Source organism: Antechinus flavipes, chromosome 3, assembly GCF_016432865.1.
Source record: "Antechinus flavipes isolate AdamAnt ecotype Samford, QLD, Australia chromosome 3, AdamAnt_v2, whole genome shotgun sequence".
In the NCBI taxonomy this organism is placed as follows: Eukaryota; Metazoa; Chordata; class Mammalia; order Dasyuromorphia; family Dasyuridae; genus Antechinus; species Antechinus flavipes.
In genome coordinates this window covers 574,717,938-574,736,240 of record NC_067400.1, presented here as the reverse complement: position 1 = coordinate 574,736,240, position 18,303 = coordinate 574,717,938, and the positions used below count along the sequence as shown (strand labels likewise).

Genomic DNA, 18,303 nt, shown 5'->3' with positions numbered 1-18,303 from the left:
GAATCATGTTGAGAGAGAAAAATCAGAACAAAAGTGGAAAAACAGGAGAGACCAAAAAACAGAAATAAGAAGTGAACATAGCACGTTTTGATTTACATTTAATCTCCATAGTTCTTTTACTTGATGCAGATGGCATTTTCTATCTAAAGTTTATTAGGATTGCCTTGGAATGTAAACATTTCTCAGGTGAAAAGGGGTCTTGAGTGGAAAAAGTTTAAGAAACTGTGTTCTCTGCTGTTTCCTTTGGTGATCTTATCAGTTTCCATGAGTTTGATTGGCATCCCTCTGCAGATGATTCCTAAATCTATATATCCAGGCCTAAACTCTCTCCTGAATTCCAGTCTCACTTTTCAAGTTAGATGTCCAATAGGACATTTAACTCAACATGTCCTAAGTCCTCCTTCCTCCAGCCCAATTTCCTATTAGTATCAAGAGCTCCATCATTCTCCTAGACACCCAGACTTTCAACCTTGCTATTATTCTTAGCTCCTCTCTTGTATTCATTCCATATAGTCAATCTGTAGTTGAATCTTGTCATTTCTACCTTTATATCATCTCTCATTTATTTCCCTTTTTGTCTACTCATCTACCACTATCTTAGTGTAGGCCTTACTTCTTCATGTTTGGATTAATGCAATAGCTGGATGGTTGATTTCCCTGCACCAAGACTTTCCTAAATCTAAGGCATCCTCTATTCAGGTACTAAAGAACAGGTCTGACTATATTCTTTTCCTACTCAATAAATGTCAGTGACTCCCTATTGCCTGTTTAGCTTCTAAAATCCTTTATAAACTGGTTCTTTCCTTCCTTTCCAGTCTTCCACATCACTGATTTCTACATACTCTTTTTTTGTCATTGTTGAGGCAATTGGAGTTAAGTAACACAGCTATTAAGACTCAGAGACTGAATTTGAACTCAGGTCCTCCTGACTCTAGAGCAGGGCTCTCTCCTAGCTGCCCCTCTTCCATATACTCCTATGATCTAACAACACTGGCCTTTTTGTTGTTTTTCATACACTTGCCATTGCTTCCCTTAATGCCTTTTAAATAGCTCCCTATCTCTCCAATGCGTGGTTTGCTGTCCCTTCTCACTTCTGCCTTCTAGCTTCCTTCAATTCACCTCAAATCCTACTTTTGGCAAGAAGTCTTTTTCAGTCTCCCTTACTGGTAGTGCCTTTGCTTTAAGATTACCCCCCATTTGTACTGTATTTAACTTGTATAAACATTTATTGGTGCATCATTGGAAATTATTGGGGAGGGACAGCTAGGTGATGCAGTGGATAAGAGTATTAGATAGAATCAGGAAGACTCATTTTCCTAAGTTTAAGTCTGGCTTCAGATGAGATCTTTGTGACCCTGAGCAAGTCACTTAAACATGTTTGCCTCAGGTCCTCATCTGTAAAATGAGCTGTGAAAGGAAATGATATACCATTCTAATACCTTTGCCAAGAAAACCCCAAAATGGAGTCATGAAGAATCAAGCATGAGTGAAATGACTCCAATGAAGAGTTTTATGGCAGCCAGGTGCTCAGTGGATGGAGGGCTGGGTCTGAGTTCAAATCTAGCATCAGACATTCATTAGTTGTGTGATCTGGGCAAGTCACTTATTCCAGTTTGCCTCAATTTCCTCATCTGCAAAATGGCAAACTACTCCAGTATCTCTGAAAATATGAAATGGGATCACAGAGGAGAACTAGAAAATGATCCAAACAAAAAAAAACCCAAAATAAAAATAGTTATTAGCACGTTATATCTCCCATTAGAATGAGAGCTCCTTAAGGCATTATATTTTGACTCACTTTGTATCCTCATCATTTAGCACAGTGCCTGGTACATAGGAAGTGCTTAATAAGTGCTTATTGGTTTATTCATTGAGAGAATTAGTATATGTGATTTTTGAGACACTATTAAGTTAAACTTGTGATTTGTACAAATCTATAACATTTTTAGAAAATTAAATTATTTCTTCAATGAAGAAAAATTGATTTTTTTCTCTATCCTATTCCCCTTCCCAGCAATAATACTTGAAAGACTATAATGAACTAAGGAGGTGTTATGAAACCAGAGAAGGGCAAAAGTGTCCTGATTTTCAAAAAAGGGAAGAGAATGTAGTCTGCAAATTATCGATCAGTGAGTTTGATTTCTGGTAAAATTTTATAGCCTTTTATTAAAAGGATGGTTAGTGAAACTGTGTAAAAGAAGGTAATAATCACAAAGAATGGCCTCTTTAAAAGAGGTCTTGTTGACCAACCTCTCAATTTTACATTGGATTAATCAACAGGAAAATTAGGGGAATGTTAAATCGGTCTATCTATTTATCTTATCTAGATTTTAGCAAAGGATTTGATAAAATCTCTCACGATATTCTTGTGGAAAATACAGATAAAATTGAGGTAGGTGATTATACAATTTTGTGTATTCAGAATTAGTTGATTGGCTATATGTAAATAGTAGCCATTGTGGTTTGATATCAAATTGGAGGAAGATCTCTTGTATAGCATTTCAGAGATTTGTCCATGGTACTCATTAGTGATTTGGATTATGAGATAAATAGTATGCTTATTAAATTTACAAATGATGGGATTTAGGAAAGTATAATTGAGATACTGGATAACAGTATCCAAAAAAAGATTCCAGCCTGGCCTAAATCTATGGATATGCGTACTTTCATGGATATGTGTACTTTCATTCAATCATGCAAATCATAAAACAATTAGCACTTCTCATGTTCTTGGAGATCCTGACCTTATGTGGATATGTATGGGGTTTTTCCATTGATTATCCCTTACTCTTGCTATAAGTCTACTCCCTTTTCATATGATGATATTCTTTATTTCAGTTCACCTGAGCAATACCTCATTGAATATGTGATGCCCTCTATTGAGATTCTGTAGGTGCATTTCTATTGCCCTTTGAATGATTTCCAAGATAAAATTTTCAGAGACTGTTGTTCATGACTCATAGACAGATAGAATCAATAAAAGAATACTGATAGGCTTTCTTTCTAGAAGGAACCTGCACAATTTCACAGGGTAAGTTTATCTTAGTCTCCCCCTTCTAGGATCCACCTCATTGTCTATCTGCAGTGGCTGTCTAAAATTTATGTACAGAAGGACCAACTCTATAGCATATCCATCTGACAGCATATCAGTAGTCAGGATTATTGGTATTCTTCATCCACTTGGTTTTTGTAGGGTGGATTGTAAGGTAAAACTTTTCAATGATAATAGGCCTTACTAGGAAACTCTGAAATGTTCTGGGGCTTGGGGCAATCAGTACAGTGTAGCAGCATTTGGGATCTCTTCCATGACAGTGGAAGATGGCTTTGGTGAACATAGATCTCATTGATTTCAGCCTTTCCCCACTTTTTGGTCTGGAACTGTGTACAGAATTTCTGGTGAACAAACCACTTCTACCAATTGGCACCTTGTTCTGCAACACAGAGACTAATGCCTGAAGCAACTTTATGCCTTATTTGATATTCATAACCAGAATGTCCTTGAATGAAGGTATTTCTGTTGTTAAATCTTTGAAGGAAACTTGGAAACTTTTGACTTGTGCGTGGAAGATATCTTGTCATAGAAGAGTTTTAAAGGTAGTCTTTGAGCTACCAAATATAATTCTTTTGCGTAGTCAATGAACAGTAAGCATGGGAGCATTTTGTACTGTTTGTACCTTTCAGTCATAATAGTCTTTGTTCTATCAAATACAATTCTTTTAAGTAGTCAATGAACAATAAGCATGGGAGCATCTTGTACTATGTGTATCTTTCAGTCACTTGTGAGAGTAGAAGGATTTGGTCTGTTGTTGAACAGTACTTATAAAAGCCTTTCTGTTCTCTTCTCTCATCTTCATCACATGCCCTTGATGTGCATGTAGATTATTTGTGGAGTATTCGCATAAAATTTTTTTGTAGATGAGAAACTAGACATGTAGCTTAGGAATTATCAATGTTGTCTTAGTTTGATTTTTTTTGGGGTTAGAAAAACGTTTATGATTCTGCCCCCACATCCATTCAGTGCCATTTCTACTGCCTCATGCAGGACACTGGGGATTATGATGTTAGAATACAAAGGTGGTATCTCCACCTTTGTCATGGATAGAGAAAAAGAGTTTGGTATACACATTTTTAACTGATCTTTCTTACCCTTTTATTTATTCATCTTCCATCCAGTTTCATACTTAAATACCTTCAGTGTGATCTACTTTAGTTGGGTCTTTTTTGCCTTTCTATAAATGTGATTTTCCTTCTACTGCTTTTCACTGTTTAATGCAGAAGAATGCTTGTAATCCTTTCTATACTTTTTTTAAATAAGACTTTACAAAAGGAGTTTTTATTCTAAAACAATGTCATCCTTGGCTAATATAGCTCATATTTGCAAAGTGATCAAATAACTTTTTGGATGAGTTTTTGAGGTTCTTTTGGTCTTCAGATTGTGATGACTGTTTTTCTTAGGAAATACCAACGATCTAAGTCCATGTTTGTTAATCCATTTTCCACTTTGGGGGATCAACAGCTTGTTGAACTAGAGCAGGTTGGGGTTGCTTCAGTTGTATTCCTTAGCTTCTCATTTTTACACTTTTTTTCTAATTGGTACTGATCTTGAACCAACAAGTCATTGATCTGGCTTTATATTAATAGCTGATTCAAAAATGACTTCCACATTGGTAATCAGTAATTTTTGTATGTTACTACCAGAATAAAGATTTTATTTCTTATTACTACTCTTCATATTCTTTCCATTCTAGTCAAATTATTCAGTTATCTATTTCCCATAATAAAATGTTTTCTCCTACCTCTGTGCCTTTGCATAGATGATTCCCTAAGCATAGAATGTACTTTCTTCTTACCTCTACCTTGTAAAATCCCTAGTTTTTAAAAATTACATTATAGGTGCCACATTTTGCATGAGTTCTTTCCCAATCTTCCTAGTGATCAGTGTGCCCTTTCTTATGAAATTATGACTTTATTTTGCATTTACTTCTTTCTATACCTTTTAAGCTTCTTTCTACAATGTAAGCTCCTTGAGGACAGGGGCAGTTTTATTCTTTTGTCTTTGTAACCTTTGCATCTAGAACAATGCCTAGTACCCTTGGTTCTCAACAGATGTTTATTTTATTTTATTTAATTTTATTTTACGGAGGCAATTGGAGTTAAATGACTTGCCTAGGGTTACACAGCTAATTAAGTATTTAGTATCTGAGGTCAGATTTGAACTCAGGTTCTCTTGACTTTAGGGCTGGTGCTCTATACATTGTGCCATCTAGTTGCTTCCTCAACAAATGTTTCTTGAATTGAATGAATAAATGAGATTTGTTGGCTGGACCAACTAGGTTGCCATTGAGGTCCCTTCCAACTCTGAAATAGCATGATTCAGTGCTATTGTGCTAAAACACATAAGTGATGCAAACATTTCCCTCCTATATTTCTCTAAATAACTTCAAACATGCAGATTTTTTTTACTCTTCAGTTATGTGTGTGTTATGTGTTGAGTGTGTGCATGTCCACATCGGATTATATACTGTGGGTGGATTGGCTCCTGAATTAGGAGACACAAGATGTTCTGGGATTTTAGTCCAGGGATGGGGACTGCAATACCTCAGTCCAGATCACATCCCCAGCCTTTCCTTTTACCTCTTCTTCCTCAGTGCCCCCTTTCCCAATCCAATCTCCTACATGATTTTCTGAAAGTAGAAGTTAAGCTTGGTTTTTTTAGATCTCTTGGGTCATATAGGAGTTATTTTGGAATAATCCAATAATTTGTCTAATGATAAACTCGAAGGTGACTGCAAGATGGATTTGAGATAAAATTTTCCTGTTCCCACAGCTGGCTGTTCTTTTGATGAAGATGGAGACCCCGTGGCACCATGTGAATATAGTCAAGCCCAATATGATGATTTCCAATGGGAGCGAGTGCGCAATGATGCTGGTCCCCGATTTCCACCAGACCTTCCTCATGGTGAGCCTTTTTCTTCTTTTCTTTAAAAAATGCTTTATTTGATACCTTGTCTTTATATCAGTTATTTTTCACCTCTACTTCTTTTGATGACAAACAATGAGGCAAAAACATCTTATACAAAAACTTTATCTGACAATGTCTACAGAGTCTCTTCTAGTTGTCTTTCATCTCTCTGTCATGGGAGAGGAGATACCTTTTTGTTATCTTTTCCCTAAGACCTTTACTAGGTTTTTTTTATTATTCACAGTAGGATTCCTTTTAATGTACCGTTCATTTACATTGTTATCATTTTGTATCTTGTTCTCTTGATTCTGCTTATTTTCTCTGTGCTAGTTCATACACATTTTTCATATTTCTCAGAATTTTATTACATTCATATGCTACTATTGGTTCAGTCCATTCAATGGACAATCACTTTGTTTCCAGTTCTTTACTTCCATAAAAAACCCGGTTATGAATATTTTGGCCTATTTGGGAATTTCTTTCTTTGTCTGACTTTATTGAAACATATAACTGGGAAAGGGGATTATTCAGTCAAAGTATATTATTGGTTTAGTTACTTTTATTGCATAATTCAAAATTGAAATCCAGAATAGTTGGATTCTTTCCCGGCATTGAGGAGAGCCATTTTTTACTTTCCCTTCTTTCCCGCCCTATTACCATTTCCCAACAGTGAACCTTCCCTGATCCTCTTCCTTTCTTGTCTTATGTAGAAGCTAGAGGCAACCATTGCTGAGACTCATAAAGGCTCAGGGTATCTGCTCTGTGTAGTATCAGGTTTCTTGCTAGGGGAGCCTGACTTCCTCTTCAGGAAACTGCATTCCCCACTCTCACATACATTGCCTTATCACCTGTTATCCTGGATGGCTAATCTGGACACAATTCTATTTTGGGTCTAGTCTAAAGTCTTTTTCAAAAAAGAGAGAGAGAGACAAAATAAAAGAGGTGTTCACTATACAAACATAAATGTGATATGGTATAAGTGATTTATTCCTATTTAAAAGAAAGGCAAGATAAGCAAAGGGAGGATCTTAGAAACAAAGGGAGAATCCCACCATCAGAATAATCAGAGCAGAATTTAGTAGCTTGCTTGATATTACCAGTTACTTGGGAGTCAACATTCAAGCCCCATTTGGACATGAATAGTTTTTACAAGACTGCTGATTATCCATGTTACATTGTCTGATGCTGACCCCTCTCTTAGCCATTTCTTTTTTTTTTCTTCCCCCCCCCCCCGAGGCAATTGGGGTTAAGTGACTTGCCCAGGGTCACACAGCAAGTAAGTGTTAAGTGTCTGAGACCAGATTTGAACTCAGGTCCTCCTGACTTCAGGGCTGGCGTTCTATCCACTGCACAAACTGCCCCTTCCTTGGCCATCTCACTCCTTCTGCTGCTCAGGCACTTCCCAGTGCAAGTGCTTCCTCTTCCTGAAAGACATTGCTACTCCAGGGAAAAGCTGCTTCTGTCACTTTACCAGTGGTGGTTGTTGCCGCTGTGACCAAAAGGCTTCTAAACCTTTTGAGTTTTCATAAGATCTTGTACCAAAGTAACAGAGATCTCAAATTTTGCCTAGACAAAATGGAAGGAAGACAAAAGGAAGGAAGAAGCTAAAGCTCAGGGCACTCCCTTAGCATAGTCATAGAATTCTGAATTATGGGACTGAACTCAGTGATGAGTTATATGTGGTCAGAAGCCAGCACCAGAGAAATGATCCCCCTGGAAGCAGGCAGAGGATATTTATCTGGGTAGGATGGATCCCATTTCATTTAGCTTACAGGGAGCTTTCCATGATCCTCTTCTTTTTCTGATCCACAGTGAAATTTCCCCATTTGTACTCCATTGCCTTTTCTCTGATCCTCATCCCTGCTCTGCACAAAATCTTTGCTAATCCTTCTTCCTATCCTCCCTTTCTCTGCCCCAGAATGAGTTTACTTTGTTTCTCTACTCTTTTTGGATTTTTCCCTTCCCCCCAGCAGGTCTTGCTCCTCCATCCTCCTCCAAAAGTTCAGCTGTGAACCATTCTTGATTCTTCTTCCTTTCTGTCTGCTGTGGGCCTTCTTCATTTCTTCCCTTTGGACCCTTCCCAATAGGCAGGTTCATTATGGTGGGATTAGAAAGAGCACTGAAGATGGGAGACTTATTTACCCCCTGTGTGACATTAGGTGAATGACTTTATTTCTCTGAGTTTCAGTTTCTTCATTTATTTCGTGAGGGATTTGGATTAGATGATCTTTAAGGTCCCCACCAGGTCTATATTTATGATCTCCTTCATTGTTTACCATTGCCTTCTTAGTCTGGTCCCATTATGATCAGGATCAGGGAATTTCTCATACCTTTCCTTCTCCTGCCTCAGTGCATTCAAGTTGTCCATAACCCCACCAACCTTATTTCCATACTCCTATGTGGAATCTGTCCCTTCTTCTTTTGGGCCTCCCAGTCCCCATTCCCTGAGGGCTCCTCTCATTTCTATAGCTTCCTAACATTTTCTGGTTAAAGTCTGATCCCTACTTCCTCCTATTGACTGCCTGAACTCAAAGCCCTTATGTGTTATCTTTCTTCATTAGACTGCAAGTTCTTTGAGCTCAGGGATTGCCTTGCCTGCTAATATCTGCATCTTTAGCACTTAGCACAGTTACTGGCACATAGTGAATGCTTAATAGTTGCTTTATCTATTTCCTAGGTTGTGTACCTGACCTCAGGATGGCCTTCCCCCACTTAAAAAAGTCTATTTATTTATCAACCTCTCCCACTTTTTGAAGGGCAGGGCCCAGTTACAATCTCTGTTTCTTCCTTCAGATGTCCTCTGGGCCTGAGGGGATGAGTCACCCTGGAATTTGATGGTGGAGAGTGCATCTGATGATTAGTCCTGCTGGCTTCTCTCCACATTCTAAGATAGAATCTTCAGTAACCTCTCCAGGGTTAAGTTGGGGGCTGAGCCTTCATCCCTATCTGCTATGGTCATATTACACAATTTAGAGCTGCTAAGCCTTCTCTGAAGCCTTTTGCCAAACCATAGCTAAAAGCAATCCCCACAATAGCATATTTTACACATGGCCATCCAGCACATTTAGAGTTAGGGTTAGGGTGGGTTGAAGATCTGACAGGAGGGTAGCTCATTCCCATCCTTCCTCTGGGATGGCCCAATTCACTCTGGGACAGCTCTCATTGGGAGGAACGTTTTCCTGACATCAGGCCCCTTTACATCCTACCCATTAGCTCTCTACTCTAGAACCAAGTAGAACAAGTCTAATCCTCCCACCTGCTGGCCCTTTCTATAACTGAACAAAGATATTGTGCCCTCTGATGTATTCTCATAAGGGATGAACGCAAGGTCCTTCACCATCTTGGTTGCTCTCTTTGGTCTTCCTCCAGCTTATCAAGGTCCTTAAGCTCTGGTACCCCATTATGTTCTGACTCCCCCGGAGTCCTGCTCACTGCACGCAGCTAGCCTCAGATGTCTCACCAGGCCTGCCAGAAAGCATCATAGAGCTAGAAGTGCCCACCTCTGAGATGGCGAATCTAATCTCCTTTTTTAAACAGATGATCCAGATTGGGGGAATTGAGTCATTTTGGGTCACCCAGGGCATGGTTGGGACTAGAACGCAGTCTTCTGACTCCTAGTCTGGGAATCTTTTTTGCTCTATCATACTGTATCTTTCTGCAGTGCTTTTTCTCCCTGTCCCTCTCCTCCTTCTCCTTTTCCCAGAAGCTCATGATTGTGGAAGCTTGGAGTCTGATTAAGCAGCCTTTTCTTCCTCCTGAAAATAATTTGGTCCTTCTTTTTTTCTTTTAACATTTTTTCTTGATATCTTTTGTTTTCACATTGCCAACATTTCCAAATATATCTGTTCCTCCTCTCCCCTACTGAAGGAGCATGCCTTATAACAAGGATAGAAAAGAAAGGGGGTTTGTGTGCGTGTGTGTGTGTGTGTGTGTGTGTATAAAGCACTTCAACAAAACTAACCAACCGATTAACTGAGTGTGACAGTATATACATGTTCAACATTCGTAGCTCCTCACCCTGCAAAGAAGTGGGGGACCATTTTCTCATCTCTTTGTCAGGAATTCCCCTCTCTCCTTCCTTCTGCTCCAGGATTGGAACCTGTCTTGGCTGGCACTGGTAGCCTGTTAACACCCCACCCTTCTTCCTCTTCCATCCTCATTAGGGGTAAGGTTAGGGTTGCCCTAACTCCCCTCAGGGAGTATCTAGTTTGTTGGGAAGATAAGCTGCACCCCTAGAATAGGCAGAGTAGGGCAGAGCATGAGTGTGCTTTGGGGGGCACAGAGTCAGGGAGGATCAAAGGTGGACGGGAAGAAAAAGGGGGGTCACCAGGACTGGAGTCTAGGACTTTGATGAATTAGGATGAGAAGGAGTCAGAGACAGGAAGGGCTGGCTTCTTATAGAGAGGAAAAGAGCAGGAGGAGGGAAGGAGAGAGGGTTAGGTTGGCTCCCAGATTAGAGGCTAGGATGGGATAAAAAGAGAACATGAATTTGTTTAAAAAAATCTCTAAGTTCTTCCCACTTTCCTCCTGACTCTGTAGTTCTGGCCTTGGAGAGATGAATGAAATTCCCTTCCAGGGGTGTCTCAGGGGAGTCCTGAACTCTGGAGGTACAAGGACTGAGATGAAAATGAGTTTTTCTTGGATGTCTTCCAAGCCCAGGAGTCAACTGGGATAGCTCTGACTCTTGGCCCCTTGCCACTTGCCTCTTCCCTCCTGGTGGCTTTCTCAGCCACTACTCACCTCCTGCTCCCGGTGGCTTCACTCCAAGGAGCTCTGGCTCCTTGTCCTCGGATCGTTACCCCTTTCCTGGGACCAGTGGGAGCCTCCTCTGTTGACACCATTTCGGCATTGTGGCCCCTATCCTAGAGGAGTCCTTCTGTCCTTCTGGGCTCTCCTCAGAAAGGACTTGTCTTTTAATCCCCCAGAAGCAGTAGGATCCCCAGCTCACAGCCCTGCAGAATTGCTTCCATCTGACCTTGCTGGAGTAGAAATCACCTGCTCCAGGTGATTCAAAATGAAGGGGCTCATCTACACCCAGATAAAGGACTATGGGAACAGAGTGTGGATCACAACATAGCATTTTCACTTCTTTTGTTGTTGTTGGCTTGAATTTAATTTTCTTTCTCATTTTTCCCCTTTTTGATCAGATTTTTCTTGTGCAGCAAGATAATTGTATAAATATGTATGCATATATTCGATTTACATATATTTTTACCATGTTTAACAAAAAAATGAATGGGCTCATATGCGTAGCTGGGATTGTGAGAGGCAGCTCTATATGAAAGAATGATGGACTGGGAATAGAAAGACAAAAATTAGAATTCCAGGCCTGCCACTTATAATCTGTGTGACCTTGGTCAGCATCTGAAACTCTCTATTTCTTTCATCTGTCAAATGAAAGTGGATCCAGTGTTCCAGTTAGGTGGAGTTGTGAATAGAGGGTTGGAGTTCACAAGGTCTGGGTTCAAATGCTGCTGCTTCAAAGACTTGGGACACTGGGACACTGGGCAAATCATTAAGCCCACAGCCTCAGTTTCTTTTCATGTAAAATGGGAATATAGTAACATCTATCTCAGAGAGTCATGAGGATCAAAACAAATTGAGACTGTGACATTTTGTAAACCTTAAGGTAGACATAAATACTAACAGTCTCTTAGATCCCTCCCAATTTAAATGTAAGAACTGAAGGTTTATTGCCAAAATATACAGAAAACATTTGGTTCCTGTTTTGTCCTGTCAGCAGTTCTCCTTGACTCCTTTTTCTCCAGCTTCCTCTAGATACTTCTTGTTTCTCCTCTCTGGTCTCCCAGTCCCTGTGTCCTTGAAGCCTCAATTGTTGAGTGTTTAATATGTTGTTCAGCACATAGTAGGTGGTTAATAAATGCTTGACTTAGTTTTCTCTCCTCTGTCTCCAAATTGTGAACTCTTCTCATTCTAGGTTCATACCTGATGGTCAACTCTTCCCAGCATGCTGCTGGTCAGCGGGCCCACGTGGTCTTCCAAAGCCTGAGTGAGAATGACACTCACTGCTTACAGTTCAGCTACTTCCTGTACAGCCGGGATGGACACAGTCCAGGGACTCTCGGAGTCTACGTACGAGTCAATGGCGGCCCATTGGGCAGCCCCGTCTGGAACATGTCCGGCTCCCATGGACGTCAATGGCACCAGGCAGAGCTGGCGGTCAGCACCTTCTGGCCCAATGAGTACCAGGTGAGCTGGCCCTGGCAGCTCTGTCAGGAGTAAGCCTTAGAGCTCTGTCTGTGTCCAGAGGTGGGACTTTGCCTGAGTCTAGGACACCAGTTCAAATCCCAGCTCCTCCACTTATTTCCTCTGTGACCTCAGACAAGAGTCTTAATGCTTTGGACCTCAGGTTCCAGTCTTGGGGAAAGTCCACTGTCTGTGAATCCTGGCCTTTAACCACCAGGTGGTCCCAGACCTTGGAGATGCTGTTAGCCGCTCAGTGCTGGCGTTTAAGTTGGGTTGGTGGTCCTTCTTGGTGGCAGGTTTGGGGTTCAGGGCAGGCAAGGAGGAATGGGCTGGGACGGAGGCTTGGGAGGGACACTGAAAGCTTCTTCAGGGAAGGAGCACTCACTGTACTTACCATCCCCAACCCCAATGTGATTCTGTGCACTAAGTTTTTGTCAAGTGGGGGGGGAGGGAGGACCTGAGGGCTTTGGGGAAGGGGGCAGAGCTCCTTGCCAGCAGCTTGTTTCATTCTTCGCACTTGTGTCTGGCACCTAGAGTTGTTGCACCTGGGACACGGGGGACATTTACTGATTGCCTGATGATGAATCTATTGATGGTGGGGCTGGGGGAGGGGGAGAGTTAGCTCTGGGGATGGGCAGAGGCCTAGACCACGAGCTTGGTGTTGGGGTCCCTGCCGGCCCAGGTGCTGTTTGAGTCCATCATCTCTCCTGACCGCCGAGGCTACATGGGTCTGGATGACATTCTGCTCTTCAGCTACCCATGTGGTGAGTGCTCCAGGGAGTCCCCCCGCTGTCCATCCTCCCTCGGAGAGCTGCCGGGGTGGGTGGGGGTGGGAGTCAGAGGGGGTCTGCCTCGTGGGCGATGGAGGGGAGCCCGGCTCTTCCGTTCCGCCCCATCCTCACGCCTCGTGTCCCCTCTCTCCAGCGAAGGCCCCTCACTTCTCCCGTCTGGGTGACGTGGAGGTCAATGCTGGCCAGAACGCCACCTTCCAGTGCATGGCAGCTGGGCGGCCCTCGGAGGCTGAGCAGTTTCTGTTGCAGGTGAGAGCGGCCCCTCGCTCGGCCCTTCTCCTCTCCTTGGCGGGAGGCGGCGGGCTGCCCTTGGGCTCCCTTTGAGGGTTGTGCGCTCACGGCTGGCGGGCAGGCTCCCCGGGACATCCTCCTCCTTCTGAGCGGGGCTCTGGGCGGGCAGAGCAGCCTCCAGGCTTCTCCTTCTCCCCCAGCGCCAGGGCGGCTTGATGGTCCCCGCCGCCTCCGTGAAGCACATCAGCCACCGCCACTTCCTGGCCACCTTCCTGCTGCCTGAAGTAGGGCGGGGGGAGCAGGATCTCTATCGCTGTGTGTCTCAGGCCCCAAGGGGCGCCGGCGTCTCCAACTTTGCAGAGCTCATTGTTAAGGGTCAGTGAACTGGGGTGAATCAGGGAGAGGGACACGAGGGAGCTGGGAGATCCCAGGTTAGAGGGCGCCCTCTGGGTGGGTTTGATTGGGGGAGGGGGATAGGGTCAAAGGGTATCTTCTTGGTTCCTCCCTGGGTCATGTTCCCCTGCACCCCCCCCCCATCCCTTTAGGGGTTCTGGAGTTCTGGATGTGGGCAAGAAGTGGCTGTGGTTTCTCCCACACCGCCCTTTCCTGCCTACCCCCTCCTGTTCTCCAGAGCCCCCCACCCCCATCGCCCCTCCCCAGCTGCTCCGGGCTGGCTCCACCTACCTCATCATCCAGCTCAACACCAACTCCATCATTGGGGACGGCCCCATCGTGCGCAAGGAGATTGAATACCGCATGTCTCGGGGCCCATGGGCAGAGGTCCACGCGGTCAGCATGCAGACCTACAAGCTGTGGCACCTGGACCCCGACACGGAGTACGAGATCAGCGTGCTGCTCACCCGGCCCGGGGAGGGGGGCACCGGAAAGCCTGGCCCTGCCCTCATCAGCAGGACAAAATGTGCAGGTGAGTGACCCTGGAAAGGGAGGAGGAGGGCCCTCTGGACCGGAAGCCCTTGGCAGAGCAGGAAAGGAAGCCTGGAGATACGGAATAATCTGCCCAAAGTCTCACAGGGAATAAGTAAAATCTGAACCCAGTTCTGCTCCTTCATTCTGCTCATCCCCTTTTAAGTATCCTATCGGCCTGAATTTGTGGCATTTCAAAAGTGAGAGAATTTTTGAAAAGGAGGAAAAAATAGAGATGCACTGAAAAGTGAGAGTATAGAATGCATTCAAGTTTTATCCAAGCCAGATTTGGGAGAAAAGCATGGCAGAGACACTGAACTTTAGCAGTACTATTTGCTTGCAGATAGTTAATATGCTAATTCTAAATAGTCTTATTTATTTCTTAAAGGGAGACCTACATTGTTGATATTTTGTTGGTAGTTAGTGTAGATAATGATTATTCCCTAATGTTTGGAAAGACCTATAATTTCTGTCATGGGACACTCTCTGGAGCAGTTCCTGTCTCAGAAAAGGGCTTCATGAGTTGGGGCCAATCTCTTCCCCACCAATATGTTGGGGGCCCTGTGGCCCCATTTTGTCCCCTAGAGCCCATGAGAGCTCCCAAAGGTCTCGCCTTCTCGGAGATCCAGTCTCGCCAGCTGACCCTCCAGTGGGAGCCGCTTGGCTACAATGTCACCCGCTGCCACACCTACACCGTGTCCCTGTGCTACCGTTACACCGTGGGCAGCAGCCATAACCAGACTTTTCGGGAGTGCGTGAAGATGGAACGGGGCACTAACCGCTACACCATAAAAAACCTGCTGCCCTATAGGAACATCCATGTGCGGCTCATCCTGACCAATCCTGAGGGCAGAAAAGAGGGCAAGGAGGTCATTTTCCAGACGGATGAGGATGGTAAGACTCCAATGGTTTTGAGTGGCTTGGTCCTATAGGAAGTCCTACCTTCGAGGGTATTGATGGAAGCTTTTTTTTTGCTGAATGCCTTGGGTCAAGGACTCACTACCTGGCAGTGATTGAGAATGGGTCAAAGAGCTAGGACTCAGTAGTAGAATCAATAGCAGGAAACTCAAGCTTGCCAGGTCTAGAAGGCAGAATGTGTCCATTTGCCATCTTGTAACTCTCCAAGGTACTTAATGTACCTAAACGAACCTGTATCTGCAAATATGTGCCCATCTTTCTTTTCATCTCCCAGGCTTAACATACTGCCTGGAATACAATAAGCACTTAATAAATGTATGTTGACTGATTGAGAGTATGTAGCACATGTCTAATGCTCATGGACTGACTTAACGCTGACATTAAGTGCCTAATGTTTGCAAAACATTGCACTAGATGCTGAATGAGATTCAAAGTTTAAAAAAAGTTCTGTAGTTCTTTGCTAATTCTACCATGAATCAATCAATGAGTCTTTAGTAATGACCTGCTCTATGTCTAATTCATGTTTGATATCTCAAAAGGTGCAATACCATATGCTTGTATCCCTTTCCATCCATTCATACAGTCACTACCTTAGTTCATCACTTGTCATCTGGATTATTGTAATGACATCTGGTCTCTTTTTTGTCTATCCCATCTTCCACATGTTTAGTAAATGTTGAAATTATTATGTATTTATTGAATTTCTAAAAAATCACACTTTTGACTATGATACTGCCCTGCTCAAGAATCTTCAGTGGCTCCTAGTTGTCTCTAGGACAAAATACAGAGTTCCCAGCCTGGCCTTGAAGACTCACTGCAACTTGGTTCCCACTTACATTTCTAATTTTATTTCATATAACTTTCCCTTCACAATGGATTAGCTCTTCTCTGATGTTGACTTTTCACCTCCAATTTCCATGCATTTGCATAACCCTGAAACATACTCTTTCCTCATCTTTTCCTCTTAGAATCCTATGTTGTTTCAAGGCTCAGCTTAGATGCCACATCTTCCATGAAGCCCTTGGGTCTCAGTGCCTTCTCCATCTGCCAATTGCTTTTTTTTTTTACTTTTTGTTTGCTGTGTTATAATCTCCAGAAGCTAGTTACACTCAGCTGGCCACCTTCCAGTAAATTTTTCCAGTGTGGGGACTGTTTCACTTTTGTTTGTGTTTTTCCAAGAGTTAGCACACTAGGATATATATAGTAGTTACTTATTTTACATTTGTTGAATTCAGTTGAATAGGAGAAAAGGTTGCTACTTTGTCTTTTTGAAATATACTGTCCAGTTTAGCAAATAATAGTAGTAGTAGAAATGATAATAACAATGATGATAAACCCAACATTTTGATAATACCTTTTGGGTTTTATTAAGCACGTGTCTCATGGCATCTCAGCCAATTAGGTGGCACAAACATAATTATCCATATTTTACAGAGAGGGAAACTGAGATTCAGAGAAATTGTAACTTAGGGTCATACAATACTAAGTAAGCTAAGCCAAGTTTTACAATTCAGGTCTCTTGTGTCCAAGTCCAGCTTGCTTCATCATCTGCCATGGTCTAGGTCAAAGCTTCTTAAACTACATATGGAGGTCATGAAATTATGATTTATTATCAGTAAGCAATTGATTTGTATACCTCTTTTAGATACTTCTGTATTTAGGGTTGCATAAAAATTTCTTGGGCAAGTGGAAAAAGTTTAAGAAGCCCTGGGCTAAGTGAGTATTGAAGGGATATGGAGTCATAGAATTCCAGCATCAGAAAGGATCTCAGAAGCCCAGATTTAAATAATCACATAATCAACTGGCATTTACAAACTCCTAGTGTATGCTGGGCCCAGTCTTAACCTCTGGGAATACAAAGACAAAAGTAAAACAGCATTCATTCTACTCACATTCAATACTCATTAAATCTTTACTTAAAGCTCTATATTGAAATGTAGAAGGTATAAGGGAAGGTATTATTACTCCTATGTTTACAAATGAGGAAACTGAGGTTTAGAATGAATGAATCCATGAATAAAAAATTAAGTTCTTACTCTGCTACAAATATGTGATGACTATATGTTTTAAAATCAGCTGGAATCAAGAATTCAGTTAAGGGAAAATCTTCGCTCTTTATTCTTTGTGGAGGTGAAGGGGGATGGCTATAGGAATATGAGCAGCCGCGACATGAACCCGGCCAGCAGTCTCTCTGCCTCTCTCCCCGCCCCTCTCTCTACATCATTTCCTATACAACACATCAGAACTTGCACAAAGAGTGGGTGGGGGCCATTCTTTCTCCAAGCATATATTAATAGAGTATCATCCAATTGCTATTTAGCCTCACATTCTTGGGACCTCAGTGCATCAACTCGAGCTTCAGCCCATTATACAAATGCAAAAAAATTATGAGACAGTTCTTGCTCTCAAGAGCTTACATTCTAATAGGAGCAGAGATATACCCATACGTACATATACATATGTTTATATATATATTCATATATACATATACACACACAGGGGTAAGCAAGGAAGGGTATTTTGGTTTGGAAAGTTACAGGGATAGTGAAAGTGGAACCTTATAATAGGGAAGTAGATTGATAACCCTTTCAAATAGCAGTAGAACAATTGATTGGATGAAGATGGCCATGGAATAAAGTGAAGAATGATTATTTTGAGAATTAGCCTGGGATGAAGAACTTCTGGGTTTGGTAGCAGGCTTTTTCCTTAAAATTAAATGTCATCTTTGGGCTATTGGTGTTATGAAGTCTTTTTTTTTTTTTTTTTTTTGCTGAGGCAATTGGGATTAAGTGACTTGCCCAGAGTCACATATCCAGGCAGTATTAAATGTCTGAGACAAATTTGAACTCAGGCCTTCCTGACTTCAGGGCTGATGCTCTATCCACTGCACCACTTCACCACTATGAAGTCTTCCCATTATTACTTGGCTTTATGGCATATGGCCCTTGTTGAGGACAATAGATGGCTTAGAGCCCAGTTCTTTCATTCTTTTAATTAAAGCTTTTTGTTTATAAAACATATGCATAGATAATTTTTCAACATTGACCCTTGCAAAATCGTCTTTTAAAAAATATTTTATTTTATTTTATTTAATAATAACTTTTTATTGACAGAATCCATGCCAGGGTAATTTTTTTACAACATTATCCCTTGCACTCGTCTCTGTTCCGATTTTTCCCCTCCCTCCCTCCACCCCTTCCCCTAGATGACAAGCAGTCCTATATATGTTAGATATGTTGCAGTATATCCTAGATACAATATATGTTTGCA

General features: G+C 42.2%; 1 protein-coding gene across 1 annotated transcript in view; it reads left to right on the top strand.

Moving 5' to 3' along the window:
- PTPRU (protein tyrosine phosphatase receptor type U) overlaps positions 1-18,303 on the top strand; it is a 116,176-nt gene that overhangs the window by 25,068 nt on the left and 72,805 nt on the right. Inside the window, 7 exon segments of the mRNA XM_051987997.1 lie at positions 5,828-5,959; positions 11,901-12,172; positions 12,852-12,933; positions 13,094-13,209; positions 13,392-13,566; positions 13,823-14,116; positions 14,701-15,009. Coding sequence (XP_051843957.1) covers positions 5,828-5,959; positions 11,901-12,172; positions 12,852-12,933; positions 13,094-13,209; positions 13,392-13,566; positions 13,823-14,116; positions 14,701-15,009 — 1,380 coding nt within the window.